The 18,203-nt window shown below is 37.8% G+C and overlaps 1 protein-coding gene across 1 annotated transcript in view; it reads right to left on the reverse strand.

The window, feature by feature from the left end:
* Positions 1-3,332: 3,332 nt before the first annotated feature.
* Positions 3,333-18,203, reverse strand: part of Rab11fip2 (RAB11 family interacting protein 2) — a 36,682-nt gene continuing 21,811 nt past the window's right edge. Inside the window, 2 exon segments of the mRNA XM_053743404.1 lie at positions 3,333-6,744; positions 12,138-12,182. Of these exon segments, the coding sequence (XP_053599379.1) occupies positions 6,513-6,744; positions 12,138-12,182 (277 nt within the window). The 3' untranslated portion in view covers positions 3,333-6,512.

Consider the following 18,203-nt stretch of genomic DNA (forward strand, 5'->3'; position numbering starts at 1 on the left):
AGTCCCACGTGTTCACAGCACACAGGCAACAACTGTTTTTGGCCTCTATGCAGTTGGTTCTGTAGACAGAACCACACAATATGTGGCCTCCTTGTCTGGCTCCTTTCGCTTGGCGTGGTGTTGCCGAGGCCATTCCACATTACAGCACGCATGGGCACTTGGTTCCTTTTTATTCCCAATTAGCATTACAATGTCTTTTAATCTGGTCACCATTTGGTGATCATTTGGATCATTTTCAGCTTGGAAATTATGAATAATGTTGCTATGAATACTTGAATAATTATTTGTGTGGATATACATTTCTATTTCTCTTGGCCAATACCTAGTGTGGAATTGCTGGGTCAAATGGTAAATTAGGTTTGATTTTTAAAGAAACAGCTACACTGTTTTCCATGGTGGTCACATGCCCACCAGCAGCCTGGGAAGGTTCCAGTGTCTCCTCATCCTCATCATCTTTTTGAATATGAATATCCAATTTTCTTAGAAGCATTTTAAAAAAGATTACCCTTTTCCCCATTAGATTTGACAAAAATGAATTGATCATAAATACAAGTATTTATGTATTCTGTTTTGTTCCACTGTTCTATGCCTATCCTTACACAAGTTCCAAATCTTCATTACTATCACTTTATACTAAAATCCAAAATCAGGAGGCTTAAGTAGTATAATTTCATTCTTCTTTTTCTAAGATTGTTTGGACAATTCCACAACCATTTTATTTCCATGTAAGTTTTAAGATAATTCTTTTAACTGAAAAAATTAAAAATCCAATTGGAGTTTGATAGCACTCACACTGAATACATGGATTAATTTGGAGAAAACTGCATCTCAACAATGTTGAGTTCTCCAATCCATGAATATGGAATGTCTCTTCATTACATCTCCTTTAATTTCTTTTAAGTGTTTTATAATTTTCAGTGTACAATTCTGGCACTTCTTCAGTTAATTTATTCCTAGGCATTTTATTATTTTGATGCTATTAGAATGGAATTGTGTTCTGAAGTTCATTTCAATGCTAGTTTACAAAAATATAATTTTGTATACTGATCTTAAATAAAAAAAAGAATCTTGCTTTGTGAGTCTTTACTAGATAACCATAAAAGCATGAAGTCGTGTCACTGTGTACAGTATTTGAGGAGAAATGTAAGATGTTGGGTGTTTAGATGACAAGCCCATTGAAAAACAAACATTTCTTGAGACAGGAATGAAAATAAAACCTAGAATACATAAATACTTGTATTTATGATCAATTCATTTTTGTCAAATCTAATGGGGAAAAGGGTAATCTTTTTTAAAATGCTTCTAAGAAAATTGGATATTCATATTCAAAAAGATGATGAGGATGAGGAGACACTGGAACCTTCCCAGGCTGCTGGTGGGCATGTGACCACCATGGAAAACAGTGTAGCTGTTTCTTTAAAAATCAAACCTAATTTAAGAGAATAATATGTTCTATTCCCAGGTTACTCCAAATGTCTTTGTCTCAGCAGACCCAGAAAGAAGTGCGTATGCTGGGGATGGGTACAAAGGGGGACAATGTGGAGAAGATTCACTGGGGGTCCGGAGGGGTAGGCTCAATGGGCCCTCCAAAGTTGAGAGCAGTAAGAGAGCAGGAAAGCCTTCCAGTCTGCAGAAATGCTGTGCTCCAAACGTGTGTAACTTAGATCTGAAGTGACACGTGGGTCACGTGTCACCACCTACAACAGCACAGGTCACCCGTACGGTGCCATCCACACGGCACCTGCACACGCGTTCACACATCAGACCCATGTGGCCCTCTGATGGCCTCTCAGATGGACGGGCGTACTGGGATTGCTATTTTAAGGGGACTGGACATGTTGACCCCTGACCCTAGCTGGAGAATATGTGGTGAGAAATCAAAGGGTTTGCAGACCCCACTCCACTCTTTCTCCAGTACCATCGTTTGTTTGTTTGTTTTTCCATTTAACTTTCCTCCAAATCTTTTTATGTTCCTTACCTGGCGTAGGCCTGGGCCTACATGTAAATACTCAAATATCATTTTCCACCACACTGTAAGCACCACCCCTATGAGGACATGTCGGGTACGTAGAAGGCATTCACGTCTGTTGAAGAACGCTCACTCCCAGTTACTTAGAAACTCCTCCTCTGCACGTCTTTCCAGGGTGGTTTTCATAGGGGTGCACGTTTGCAGGTCTGAGAGAATACTGGCTACAATACCCCAGACAAGGTGCATCCAGCATTCACTAGCTGACAAGGAAGGCTGGGCACAGAGAGGCACAACTGTAATCCCAGCTACTCGGAGGCTGAGGCAGGAGGGTTGCGAGTTTGAGGCCAGCTTCAGCAACTCAGTGAGACCCTGTTTCAAAAATTAAAAGGGCTGGAGATGTAGCTCAGTGGTAGAGCACCCCTGGGTCCAATCCCCAGTACTGCAAAAAAAAATAAAAAAAAAAAAAAGACAAGGAGGACTCGTGCAAATGTATCACGGTAACACCATTTTACCTACAATAAGAAATTCTGACAAATGAATTGCGTTTTAAACATTTTAATCACCTACAATAAATCAACAATAATATATATATAAAAATTCTGATTCATGCAACAGATTACATAAATTATACAACTGCTGCGTTATACAATTTACATACTTCTGAGTTTGTACCTGCAAAAAATGTATGCAAGTTACTAGAGCATTTACTTAAGAAGGTAAGTGTAATACTCTCAGTTATAAATAATGCTTATATCATTCAAATACCTGCTAAATACAGACATTTCTAGATCTGCAGCATTTTTTTTGTACCTCAAAATACAAACCATCTGGAAGCTTCAGAGATTAATAGGCCCAAATGTATCATTCGTTAGATTTCAATTCCACTGTATCAGTGGATTTTTTACAGAGAAATAAATAAGATGGCAACTCTGTTTAATTCTGGAAAAGCTTCTACCCTTCTTATTAAATACATCGGAAATCCTTCATATGCAGATTAATTAGTTAAGGTGCTACTATTGCATATTAAATACTTTCAACAACTGCATCTGGATTATTAAAGTTCTGACTCTGTGAAGACAGGGGCTTCGATGTCTTGCCGGCGGCCCTCGCCTCCCCCGCGAGCCCGCGGTGTGATCCTTTCCGTCCTCCTCAAAGAGCTTGGTGAACCGGCGAGCGAGTATTTAACTCACCTGTGCAGGTGAGCCTACCAGATCTGTAAGACATGGTCCACGACATCAAAAACTTTCAGCTTGCTTTACAAATCCAAGGGTAGGAAGCTTTCTAAAAAGCCGCAGAGGAAAATAAAAGCTCTAGTGTGACAATTATTGTAGATACATTAAAAGACAGCAAGGTGGTTTTTTTAAAGATTTCCTTGTCAAGGAATAAGCACCCTTATAGGGGTGGTAGGCAGGGGGACACTGGGGTTAAGGGGGATGGTGAAGGAAGGATGTGAGGAAAGCAAGTCTGTCACTAATGAGCTGAGTCTCACTTAGGTTCCATTCGTGAAACCCTTTTAAATACAAGGCAACATTTTCACAGCTGGAAAATTACAACTAAATCTTGATTTACTGCCAAGAGCAAGAGATGTAGTTATGTAAAATCTATGGATAACACTACCCTCCATGGGAGGATGCAAGGCGAGGCTCAATACAGAAGACAGCAGCAAAAGCAGTACTCCAACACTTCTCGTAAATGAACTACACGATAAAGTATATACAATTCTCTAACAACCCTGGTACTCAGTAAGTGAAACTTGAAGCCCAAGTGGTAGGACATTTTGGTCAATATTTTCAAAGCTGTTTTGTAGAACTGGGAGGCAAAATGGTTGTAAAACAATACTGGTTTTAAAATAAGAGCAGATAGAGTTTAATAACAAAACAGACGTATATCAGCATAAGATAGACCAGATAACATCAATTCTGTAATTTTAAAAAATCCTCTTGTTGATGGAAGTGTTTTTGCACATGCACTTTTTAAGCATAAAAGCAGAAAGTAAAATCTGCTTATACATCTATTGTACTGTGCATTATTTAATGAGCACATGTATTTTGTTCCATTTCTAAGCTACTAATAAAATATATCATTAGAATGCTTAGAGTTACATTTTGGAAAAATAAACTAAAGTGATCTTTTGGCCTTTCCTTAGAATGCCAGAAAATTAAAACGACACTGTTTGCACTTCTGCTCAAACACAGGAAACACTGACAGGTTTACCTTGGAAACTCATTTTACTTTTTGTTTTTAGCTTGTTTTATTGATTGATTATGAAAATATGTAGTAAGTTTACATCTGGGTCATGAGTGAAAATTCATAAACAATGGAACAGAATATTTTCAGGCAGTGGTAAATGTAGATTTAGTTTTAAATACAACACATTAGATTTTAAAGATAAAATAATGATTCAGTTACAAACAACCACTCATGGACAATAAGTCTACTCTTAAATTTTAATAGAGGGAAAGAATGGCTCCTCAAAAATAAATTTCCTCATAAAAACAACAGCACTTCTTGAACCTACTTTTAAATGTGCCTTGCTTATGGAAAGCATATTGCCAATACAAAACTGGCATCTCGGTTCATTCCAGAATAAACAAATTTGGCAAAAGCATATCAGTTATCTGCAGGTATCTGTCATAATCTTGAAACACATGGATTTTGGTGTTTTGAAAAAATTAAGCAAGAGTTTCAACAATACTATCAGAAAAAACTGCTAAGAGCAATGTTTGTAACACTTAATAAATGTTACTTTTAAATGGCACCAAGATAAGATAATAATTACCAAGAACTCAAATGGAAAATAAAATCCTAGGTTATGAGGTTTATCAGAGAAATTTAATAATGAGTGGAGGGGAAAATTGATGGAAGCTATATTTCTTTCTTCATTTCCTAATTTTAGAAAAGTATAATTTTTGTATTGGGAAAAATTTTTACAATTTCAAAATGTATGTCCTTATAGGAAAATTAAAGAAACTCTGAAAATACAAATAACAAAGGGTTTTAGCTTATGAATATAAGCGTGGCTAAGTATTCTCTGATTCAAAATATTACAATAACAAAACTATTATGTCCTGCTTTTCCTTTAACTTTCGATGATGTCTTAACAGAGGTTAAGTATTAGAAAATGCCGTTCATTAAAGGGCTGGAGAATATTATCAGTCTCCATTTGGAGATGGACTTTCCATTTAATGACACAGATACTCTTTCATAGTATTGTAAATTTTTAAAGCGGAAAAGTTAAACAGAAGTTTAGCAACATTCTTATATCACTTTTTTCCACTTAAATTTCAGAATAGTTTGTACAAAAAATAGAGCTAAACCATGGAAGAAATCGACATTTTAGGGGAGTGGACTTAAAAAAGAACCCCTAATTTTGTGATAAATCAATTCTAGAGAGTGGATGTAGGTACTATGTAATGACATGCTAGTAAACATCTGCTCTAAAAATTCACTCCTTTCTAGTAAGTCTTATTTTGTTCAAAACCCAAAGACAACCATCTGTTCTATTATTGATGAAACTTGAAACCAAGTCTAATTCTTCATTCCTAGAAATTGGCCATTTCCTTGGTTATCAGGCACCGATGATACCTACTTTTTTCCCATTATTTTCAGATATAACTTCATAATATTTTCTGTGCTAATCATTTAAAGGCATGCAGGATTCAACAAAACAAATTGCATTAGCTTATCTTCTGCTTATACCTCAAACAAAACTCATGTTAGGTAAAAAAGCAAAGAAATTCATGCTGCTGTGAGGTTAATGAAGTTTCCTAAAATTGTCATTCTTTAAAAAAAGGACCTTAGACCACAATTTTGGAAAAAGAGCAAAAGTGTGATGCTGGGTCATATACAGCAGCTCACTCTGAAGCCAGGCTCACAGTCAAGAGCAATTTGAAGCAGGCCTGTCTAGAGGGACCATAGTGGTAGTAATGACGACTTGTCTTGCATCAATACAGCAAATGTACCATTTCCAACTCAGAAATTGGTATCCGTACCTTAGAGGCAACCAGTTGCTTTTCAATGTTCTAAAAACACATGTATATATGAGGTATATGCATGTATTTTATACACAAAGATACACGAACATATATTCATGTATGTATATAAAATATGAACTGACTTTTAGTAGTGTTTATAATGAGCTGTATTCATGAAGCTAAGTAAGTCTGTAAATTGACTTCTGAGAATCCAACCACAGTCTCCATCTGCTTAATGAAAAATTCTATTCCTGAGGAGTAACTCGTAGACTTGAGAAGATATTTCTTGGCCTATGGCAGATTAGTGGGCCAGGCACCAGCACCCAGGTGAATCCTACAGAACTGCTTATTCAATGAGAATCTGGCCCATGTTCACTTAAAGGTTGAAAGCATTTTGCTCACTTCCAAGGTCCCTCTTGATAGTCCATGCTAGTACTGAAAGGTACGACCATTTTTTCTCAATGGAGAGAGCATGCAATGAAACCTGATAGAGGGGCCTCTTCCATAACAGGTTTTTTCTTCATTTTTCTTCCTCTCTCTCTTTCAAATATAAATGCAGTAGACTGGCTTTACGAACTATTGGCGAACTTGCCAGCTTTCCTAGATGGTTCATATGGCACTCTGAGAATACTGGGCGTTTCCTCCATTACCCTGACTAGGAGGTTGTCAATGTAGTCCTCCAGTTCCCGGATATGGGTGTCTTTCCTCCGAAGGAGTTCTTTGTGTTTCACCAGCTCCTGTAGTACCTCTTCATAGGTCAGACTGCGGTACCCTGCAGTGGCATCAAAAGGATTGCTGTTCCTGGAACAGGATATACAGACTGTCACATTAGCAGGCAGAGTATTAGGGACAGACCTTTAGAATTACTTAGAACTTTGAGTTCTAATTTTTCAAACCCTGATGAAGTTTTCTTCCATCCTCACCTATAACTAATGTGCCAGTTCAAAGATTGGCCAGCCAGTTCTGAGGCAGGAACTAAAGGCAGATGCACCAAAGCCTGCTCTATAACTCTTATGCTGTAAATCCCTTTTCACACCGTGAACAATTCTTAACATAAGAGACTGACCAAATAATTGAAGACTGAATAAAGGAATGAAATGTTTTGTAATTTAGAATTTAAGTTAGTTGGTCTAACTAAAATAGGGTAACATGAAAGCACTCCAAGAATTAACTCAGAGGAACTATAAGAAGCCACTGAAAACTACCCATTTGGATATCAGTCCTCATCGAATTGCTTCCACTGAACTGTGGTTTAACATTACACCTTGGCTTTTTATTGAAGATGGTTACAAGCAGCAGCAACGTCAAATCTGCTTCTCCAATTTGCTGTGACGTGTTGAAGGCACTTGGAATTAAATCAATGAGCATCCTTATAAAAAGCTGCAAGGGAATAACTTCTGTTTTAATTTAGAGGCTGTCAGGGCCTCTCCTCCCCTGCATAACTGGTCTGTTTCCTTCTCTACAAACAATACCTATCTGATTTACCTCATTTCCCTTTTGCCTTACTTATTTCAGCTACAATCATGTTAATACGTAGGATTATTGTATCTGCATTCTCTCCCATTTTCATTGCTTATAAGCTTATTCTATTTATAAGTTAATTTTAATAAAAGAATAAACAAAAAGAAAGAAAAGGGTACTAATTAATTGCTTTTGTGTAAAGAATTCTAGTATTAATATGATGGCAAAAGCCAAAGAAAAATATTTCCCAGTAATCAGGTAAAGCACCTCAGAGAGACTCTGCCGGCAGAAATGCATCCTGGGCATTCCCAGCCGTGGAGTCTGCTAGGTCCATTAGGGAATGAGGTTCCAAGCCAGTGGCCACACAGAGGCATAGTGGAGCCAGGCTGGAAAATAAGGTATGAACTAGGGAGCAGGGAGCTGAAAATGGTCGGTCCCAACTACACCAAAGGTGTTAAAAGCTGTGATTAAGGATTTTTTAGACTCTTTGCTAAAGGAAATAAGAAACCAAGAGTTCTAAACAGAGACAGATGATGTGGTCGAAGCTATGTTCTAGGAAAATTAAAATTGGCAAAGTGGGTGAGATTGTTTGGAGGAGCTGAAAGTAGTTCCAGGGCTACTGAAATACTTAGTGACAAGAGTTAACAAAAATGAACAGAAAGACATCATAGGGAAAGGAGTTTAAATTCTATAAGCCGTATTTAAAGCAAGTTATTTTATTTTGGCATTAGAAACTGGGAAAAGATGCAAGTTTATTAATTAATATTATCTTTGTCCCTAAAAAACTTTCAAGTATTGATCTAAAACCACTGAAGGAAGAGGTTAAGTGTTTAAATTTTTACTCTTTTCTCTCTCAGATGAAGTCCACACACATGCTTATATAGTTACTAGTTTAATGGTCATAAGTAGTGTAAAGGTATATATCTTATTCTACATTTATACACATTTATTGTTCTAATTAGCTATACATGACAGTAGAATGCATCTGTGCATTTTGATAATCATACATAAATGAAGATATAATGTCTCATTTTTCTGATTGTACACACTGCAGGATCACATGGGTCATGTAGTCATACACATGAGGTAATAATGTCTATTTCACTCTACTATCCTTCCTACCCCACACCCCTTCCCCTCCCTTCACTCCCCTCTACCTAATCTAGAGTAACTATTCTTCCCTAGTGCACCTTCTTAATTACAGTCTCATAAAGCATTTACCATATTAAAGTTATCTACAGGAAAAATAATGAATCCCATAGAGATAAGTAGATGTGGATGTCTGTCAAACACTTGCTACTGTTTCTGCTCAAAGTAGGAACTCTGCATACACCTGAGGCAGAGTCAAGCGACGGCATCACTTTCCTTATCTGACCAAGGAGGAATCTCCAGGCCTTTTTCAACCTTAAAATTCTGTGCTCTACAGAATGAGTTTTCTGAACAGCATTTTTAAAGGTAATGAAGTTCATCTAATGTGATTTCAATTTTCTAATAGAACATTTACTGAAAATTAGGACTTTTGTTGAGAATAGCAGGGTTAATGACAATTAATACTAACATGAATGTTCCCTGATTGGTTGACTGCTTGTTTTTTTTCTTAATTTCACATAACAGACAGCATCTGCTGGAATCTCCTCTAATCTTAATGAAATTATACATACGTGAATTGCCTTCTCCAAACTAATTAAATGATGATATACAGCTAAAAATCATTTGCACTGTTATATTTAGTACTACATCAGTAATACTTAATGTAGTTAAAAATTTTAACATTTCCTCAGAAGCTGAGGATGAAAGACATGTCAAAAATTCCTCATTTTGACATAAGTAGTCTAAATTAATGCCATGACATAAATCAATCTAACAACTTAATCTCTCAAATAATCTATTATCTTAGAACACTGCTCAACACGTTTAGCATAATTGAGAAAACACAGATATATCATTTGTCTTATTGTTCCCCCTCACAGTGACCTAATACTAATAAATGGAAGATTTCCTGGAATACATTTCTATTTTTTCAGCTAATTTTTCCTTTTGTCCTTTTATGTGAAATTTATCCCAAATTTCAGCATCAAGTTTCTGGGCAGGAAACATCTTAGAAAACACATGTACCATAAACTATATTCTGGAAAAGAATATACAATAATTACAACAGTTTCAGGCTTAGTTCCAGATTTTATTCAATATGTGAAAACCATGTAAAACTTCTAATTTTAGGCATAAGATTCTTAAATTGACAGAGCTACTCAATGAATACATTTGCCCTTCTGTTTATTGATGTAACTCCAAGAAATAATAAAGATTAATATTAGCTAACATAAGCAATAGAAAAAGAAAATATTTTCTGTTTACAAATTACTTTGCTTAAAGAGGAGGAAAGCTCTCAGGCAACGTAAAGATTGCTTTTTTCAAAAGATACAGTTACTACTGGTCATGGAAAAACTTTCAAAAACCGAGAAATCTCCGAACCAGCAAGACCAAACACAGCACCTATACCAGCACTCCCAGGTACTACGTGTTTTTCCTGAGCACTCTAGACAGCACATATGTTGTTAAGATGTCTTCTTATTTTGAAATGTAATGTAAATTTTCCTTCTCTCCTCTCCTTCACAACCAATCCTTTCTCATTTCTACTCCACCACTGTTAAAAAGGTCCATAAGCAGATATAAGAAAACGGGGTTTAGGGTGGGAGAACAACAAATTATTACATGAAGTTTTTTAATTGGAATTTTAAATAACAGGGCTTGTGCATGAGATTCTGAATATTACTAGTGATCTATTTTTGCTTTACACATAATCTAGCCTTTTAAACCAGGAAATATACATTTCTTACAATATTTAAATTTAAACAAAAGCAAATTATCAGGACTCAAAATAACTGGAGATTTAAAGAAAGGTTGTCCTGGAAACCAAATATTGGTGGGGCGTAACTGACATCCAAGGCAACTACAGGAGAGGGAGGAGATGAAGGCCTGGCATTCTCTCATCATCTCATTATTGTTCTAATGAGGAACTTTGCTCTGGGAATATCATCTCAGCTACTTTCACATCTTTTGTCCTAGTCCCTTCATCTCCCTTTCAGTTCTTAATTAGGCCTTAAAGAGCTCACACTGCCCTTTCAACTGGCTACTGCTCCTGCTAAACACTGCGCTTTCACAGACAGGTGTTGGCACCAGCATAGACGACATACAAACTTAATTACAAAATACTACGTCCAGAAGGGGAAAAAATAACTTGGTGGATGGCTATTACTGGAGAACTTAATGTAAATTACTTCAAACATCTTATAATCTTCAACATAAAAATTGTTCAAATACTTTTCCTCAATAACCATCAGCGTGAGGATGAGCTTTCTCCTCTTAATTGTATCTTGCAGTAAATTAACAACACCTAGTAATCCTTTCACTGTCAGAATAGTTAGGATCCAGAGAAAATAATCACACATCAAGGATTCTTTTATCACCTTTAAATCCTTTAAACTAAAACAATTTTCACATTTTATTTCTTTAAAGAATTCTAAGGATGCTTTTACAGCAATAAATTACAAGATTTGGAAAAGTACATTTACAAGCACATAGAAATTGTAATTAAGGTGACTTAATAAACAATAGCTACACATTAAATCAATTTTTGATGTTGCATTTTGTTTGAGATTAAGTACTGCCTGATAGAATTCATTCTACTATCTGATCAAAGGCTGACTTCATATATTCTGACATTTCTTGCCAGACTGTCATATTTAAAGACTTGAGTATTTATGAAACATCAAAACTTACAATCATTTACATAAAACAGCAAAAACAATACAAGTCCTGTGTGTCTATAATTTTGTACAAATTTAAAGACAGACAACTGTACTTAAAATAGTTTATAAACTCTAACCCCACCTCAACCTCTTTAGGCTGGCTCATCACATCCTAAAAAATCCTGATATGTGATTGCTTAAAAAAAATTTCATATATACATCTGGATCACACACATTAAGGACAGATGGTGGAAACAGCAACCAACAGCCTCTTGAAATAAAAATCTATTCTGTTACTCAGTGAGAATTTAGTTTTTTACCAGAACATTTGCCACATTTTTGTAAAATAACGTGTTCTCCAGGTTAAGAGATTTAGAATTGACTGCAAATGCAATGGAATTATGGGATCTAACCCTGGGCTTCAGGTAACAGGAGGATGAACTTAAGATATCTGAACAATCCTTAGCTCATCATTGCTGACCCTGCAAGTATATTTGGTTTTGTTCTGACTAGGAAAATAAGTGTCCTATAGTATATGTGTCTTCAAATAACTTCCTGACTAACTGGGTCTCTTGCCAGGCTGCTTTTCCTATTGTTGAACTTTAACAAACAGCACTATTTTTTCTTCAATCCTTGTCCCAACAACACAAAAAACATCAGTCTTTGCTGTATGCTCTTATTTCATAAATATAATGCTGACTTTGACATACAGCTTTCATATTAATTTCAAAACAGCCTGTAAGCAAAATCTGTGCACTTTTAAATTGGCTCTATAACTGGAACTTTAATTGATCATATATAGAAGCCACATTCTCTAGATATAAAAGGCAAAGTTGAATTTCACTTTCTCATTTTCTTCCAAAATTACCACTCTGATCTGCAATACCTGGGCAGCTGAGGTATTCAAAGAGACAGAGACATTTTTACAAATCTGTGCCAGAGACGGGTTTGTCTCTTATAATTCTCTAACCCTCGGCAACTCACCGGGATTTCCTGAGGTCTTCATTGCTTGTCAGATTCATGTGAAAACTAAGTAATAAAACAAATATAAATGTTAGCAGTGTACCATAGTCCATATGGAGGAAACAAAAAAAAAAGAAAATTCTTAACCAACAATGCCACAAAAATTTCTGAAGTCCTTAGTAGATAAGTGAAGTTTAATCCAAGATGCAAAAGAAAGACAGTATTTACTAAACATTCTTAAAGTATCTATGATTTTAAACTCTGCAGAAAAATCCTTCAGTTATCAAAACTGAAGACCCATACTTCACACATGGAAATAAGTAGTTTCCACACATCTTTAAACAGTGATTTTATTTTTACTAGCTTTTACATTACTCATCTTATGTATACATATACACACTCACCTTAAGCCTTTAACCTTTAGAATTAACTAAATTTATAAGTTTAGAAAAATTGTAGAATAAAAGCGTTAATGCACTCTTTGTTTAAAATGCTAGTGGTATTAGAAAATTTAACTTTCCAAAGCATTACCCTATCAATGAGGATGAGTCCAGAGTGTAGGGACCATTTCTATCATTAATGTGATTTCTAAGTAGCTAGCTTTCAAAACCTAAAACTGAAATAGACCTAAAAACAAAACAGATTTCTTTCATACAGAGAATAAGAAAACATCACAGCTGAATGCTCTTTGAAACATGTCCATTAAGAAGGGAACTACAACCCAAAAGAAGTTCAACTTCAAAGACATCTGATGAGTAAATATTTCATCAGTGCTCTTCATGTTTAATTTTTACCCAGCACTTAAGAGTATTAGCCTTAGAATCCGCTACAAAGCATTACTGTCCTAGAAGTCTTTGCATTCCATGCACATTAAAAAAAAAAAAAAAAAAAAAAGACAACTGTAAGATAGATACTTTTCCATTATCTATATATTATCAGCAAAGTAACTGGAATTCTCTGAAGATTTAGGAAATTCGCTTCGGAACTTCTGATTGTGTGACAGAAATCGCAGACACTGGATTCCTGTCTGGAAAATAATTTTAACAACAGATACATACCCTATGCTGCAAAATCTACAAGGCACACATGAGTGTACAGCACATCAAGAGAATTCTCCCATAGCCAAGGTCTTATTTTGTTATGGCTAAGATCTGTGGTGCTTGCTTCTAAGAACTAGTTGTTGACCTTTTCTAGGTAGAGCTCCTGGGATAAATGTGGTCAGTAGCCCTGGACGACTCAGTAAACACGTGATTTAAATACCCACAGTGCATCATTCCAGGCTTAGGTGGCTGCCACATTTTCTCAATCCCTGTAGCTTACCACCTCTGTGGTGTTCTGCATGGTCCTGGACTGGTGTCACCAAACCAGAAAAGCCTCAAGTGCTGACAAAAAGAGTCACTGAAAAGAAAACAATGAAAAATCTGAAGACACCCCATAAGTCCACCTTGCCTAGAGGGCCACGGGAGCAGCTGCCGACACCTGTGACTTCCACCCTCTCCAACTTTCAATGCAAGCCAGTCAGCAGAAGGCCCCGTCCTCCCTCCAGGAAGCACAATGTGTCCGTCCCTCTCCATCTGACTGTGATATTCTCAAGGACAAGGTTATTTACACTCAGGTCTGACGTATACCAAGGTGCTCATGAGCAGAGAAGTGGCTGGGGGGCCCAGCACCAGGTGGTGTGAATTCAAACCCTGATTCCGCCCCTTACTTGCTGAGTGACTTTGTGCGAAATATGTACCTTTGTTTCAGTTCCTTCTTCAGTGAAATGGGAATGGCAAAAGAACCTGCCACATGAGACTACTGTGGAGATTAAACGATTTCATATGTAAATACTTAGAACAGTGACTAGTAGACAGGACATGTTCAATAAGTTACTTGGCTAATAAACATTACACAGCACTTAATCTGTGCCTGACAACATTTTAAGCACTTTATCAAAATTAACTCGGTTAATCTCCATGACCTTTAAAGGGGTCATATAGCCCATTTTGTCATTTCTTCCATATATTCATCTTTGTAAGGAAGCAAGTTGGGTTAGGCAATTTGTGTGTGATCCCTCCATCGATAACTGGTGGAGCTGTCTGGTTCTAAAATCTGTCCTCGTACACAGAGATTAGTTCCATTCTCTGTAGACAGATTTTCATGGGTACTGGCACACTGCTGCAGCCCTGAAAGCCACAAGACTGGACCAGGCAACAAACCTCAGTGTGAGAAACCACTTGGCCACGCGAGAGGCATGGGACGGCATTAAAAGTAATGTCCCTCTCACAGCCATTGATCAAGCAAGGCAGGATTTGAGAGTCCAAGGACAGGTTGGCAGGCTACAGGAGAAGACTCGAAGACATATGGCATGGCCTGGGGCTGCACGCCAGTGTGTCATAGTGGGACAGTGGAAGAGCAGAGGAGGAAGTTGCCCCTGGAGGGCTCTGAGCCCAAGAGAGGCTCTCGGGCCTGAGCCACTGAGCAAGAGGCGATTTCATACCAATGTGAACTTTCTCTCATAAATACTGTTTGAAGTGTCTCATGTTGGTGGCAAAAGCCATTCCACTGCATCCCTGAGAACAATGTTATGATAAACTTTCAATATGCGCCCTCAGGAAGAAATCACTGAACTAAGAAATAGAAATGCGGGTATTTTTATTTGTTGCAATAAGGGCTTTTAAGGCACAGGGCATTTTGGAACACAGTTTATCAAAATCACAAAATTAATAATAGTAATATTCAATCGCTTTCACTTATGGAACTAAATGAATCTCAATAACTTCCTGAAAAATGTCTGAGTATTCAGCTTAAAAGGCGCAACTGTGAGGGGAAGGGTGTGTGGGGCAGGGAGCCCCAGCCCCCTCCCATTGTACCTGAGCCTAAGAGGATCTGAGGTCCCCCAGCTGAGCACAGAGCAGGCCAGGGAGAGGGCCCTCCCTGAACTGGGCATTGTCTGAAATCCAAAGGCAGACCCCTCCCTCGGGGACAGCTTTGGGACGGCTTTGTACACACCAACGTGTCAAACCCATGAGAACGCTGTCACTCACGGCTGCCTTTTTTGATCTGTCCTTAAGGGGGAAAAAAGAGTTAACTGAACTGGATTGAATTAGCTTGGTGAAAATAAAATTGTCTCTATTTATCGAGTGTGGCACCAATTTGTGATATCTTTCTCTTGGACGGCTGTCCTCATGTCAGACAGATATCGAATAATACAGCCTGACTGCTCAGCTGAGCTGCTGACAGGCCAGGAAGTGGTGTTTCTAATCAGGTACTTGTTTATACTATAAGCTTAAGACGTGCTCACACGGAAAAAAGTCTAAATAAACTGAAACTTCAGAATGTAAGAAATTAATTTAGAAGTCCGGACTGAGAAGTCTGGAGGCAGCAGCAGATTTTAAAATAACTTTTAAAATGATAGAAATATTTCAAACTATAATTTAAAAAATTTTAAACCAGCAAAATGTTTAACCTTAACATTCTGAAGTTTTATGCAAGCCTGAAAAGTTTTACTTCGTATTGTCAAATTTTCAAGAATTTTTCCAAATAAACTAATTTAAACTTTTGAAATATTTTCAAATACTGTATTTCTAAGAATCATTGGTATATCTTCTATGTCACTTATTAATTTATCCCAAGGTTAAAATAAAGAATAAAGATATCTTGAAGTAAGTTGATGAGAAATTGAATTGTTCTCAATTTGTGCTATGAACCAGTCCTTCCGCATATAGGTTGGAAAATAAAACAACCTTTATCAAGTGGTAAAACTGATCACTTCAGCAATGGTCAGTTTTCTTGTTTTTGTTTTTTTCTTTTTTAAAAAACATACATATATTCTTTTATATCAAGAATAACTAGAAGGGAAAATACTAATCAGTGAAAAAGTATGAAGTGCTTATAAAGACAAAAAACCCACATAAGGATAAAGATCTATCAAAAATGGTTAACAGCTTTACAAAAAACAATGCAAGCTGTGTAACTTTCTGGCTCTAGAATTTTCAATATTAGAATGAGAAAGGTACACAAGCACACAGAAAGCTCTGTGGAAGACTTTCGACATCCAGTGTGACTACAGTATCACTGCACCTTCCATGTTAGCTTTCCAAACCCCGTTACTGCTGAAATCGTGGCATTTTAGCCTACAGCGTAACCCATTTTATTTTTAATAAGTGAATTTAAATTATTTGCAGACTCCAGAGGTGTGCCGCTTGGTGGGGAGGGGGTGGCAGGGGTACAGAGGAGCAGCTTCCTCCAACACAGGTCAGTTCCTTATTGTGTTTGGAAATAAGTCTAACTTTAAGCTATCAACACTGGTGATTTCAAAGCCATCGTCCTATTGATCTTGTCCTTTAGCTGAGTGGGCTCTAGAGACCCTAGGCGTCACTTCAGTAACAAAGGCAGGCGGAGGAGGTGTGTGCTGAGAACTGCAACACTGCAGGGACCCTAAGGAGTCTGGAAAGAAAGAGAAATGCCCCTGTAGCTCATCTCAACTTTGTGATGAATTACAGAACGATACTAGTTCTATGATTAGTACTTATGAGGCTATTTTATTTCCATTTACAGATGAGGAAATGGGCAGAGAAGTTAAGCAGCTTACCCAAGGTAACATAGTAATTAAGTGTCAGAGTCAAAATTCAAAGAAAGGCATCCGGCTCCACAGTCCAAGCTCTTTGGCCACGTACTTCTCCTCTTGCCTAGAGAGGCTCTAAGCTGTGTGGGCCTACTGTGAGCTCCCTGGTGGGTTTCCAGGAGTCAATGCATTTCCTGAGGATTCACCCAACCAGAAATGATTAAGAAAAATCTTAAATTCAGTCATTAAGACACAGAACCAAGGCTAAAAAAAAGGACTTGAAATAACCCTGCTTATTATTCTGCTTGTCCCTCCTGATCCATTCTGATCCCCACCCTGCACCCCAAGAGGCTGATCTCTGGACAGTGTACCACCCAGGCTCCCCTCTGGCTTCCTTGGAAACTGGAGCACCAAGAGAAGGGGAGGTGGGTGTGATATCCCTGGCCACGGTCCACACCTCCACTTCCTCAGTCCCTCCCCTGCCGGCCATGGACGCCTCTGCAGCTGTCCCGACACCTGAGCATGGCAGCACCTTCTAGGCACTGCTGGGCTCTGGAGCTAAACTATCCCTTCCTGACATTCCGAACCCTGACCACACCTCTCACCAAACTCTCTTCAACTATCCACTCTGATGTGTCCTTTGTTTCCTGCTAGGATTCTGATATAGGAATATACAACAAATGCCATAAATTATTCACTCATAATTTAGAATGATTGAAGACAAAGGATTATTCTGTTTCTCAGAAAGAAAGAATCATAAATAAGAACATGAATTATCTACACTTTCCTTTTTCCTTCAATTTCTGGCTTATGCTCCATATTTACTTACTTGAACATTTTTTTTCTTTTCAAAAAAAAAAACAGCCTCTTACTTTGTAAATGATAACATACTGCTAGCCACATAAAGAAGAAAGAGAGAGAGAGAGGGAGGGAGGGAGGGAAAAAAGGTGGAGACAGGGGAGGAGAGGGGAGGAGAGGGGAGGGGAGGGGAGGGGAGGGGAGGAGAGGAGAGGAGAGGAGAGGAGAGGACAGGAGAGGGAGAGGAGAGGAGAGGAGAGGGAGAAGAAAAAAGAGAAATGAAAACTTCCTGGCCTCCATTTAACACCTCTCATATCACAAGCTAGAGGACTTAATGCTCAAAATTATTTTTGATTTATGATTGTACTTTTAAGGACCCACTGTTCCTTAAAAGTTTTGAAGTGGTATGAATGAAGACACTTGGATCTGAACAATACCACCTCATAGTTACCCTGCCTTACAATTTATAATACATTTTCACAAATAATTTTTCTGAACATGTTTCCAAAGGAACAGTGGTCAATAAGGCAGGGTTCAGCAACTCCCTGTGAGATCTCTGCACTGAAATCCCACCTGCTCAAATCTCCCTCGTTCTCCCCTCCCTCCTAGGAGACCTCTCCTCCCACCTGGCCCCCAAGGCACGGGTATTGACTCACCTCCCACCAGAGCATACTTCTGGCCCATTACCCCTCGGATATCCCACTACTGGTCCTTTGCCAAACTCCAAGGCACCCTAGAAA

This window comes from Sciurus carolinensis, chromosome 5 (genome assembly GCF_902686445.1).
Source record: "Sciurus carolinensis chromosome 5, mSciCar1.2, whole genome shotgun sequence".
Classification (NCBI taxonomy): domain Eukaryota; kingdom Metazoa; phylum Chordata; class Mammalia; order Rodentia; family Sciuridae; genus Sciurus; species Sciurus carolinensis.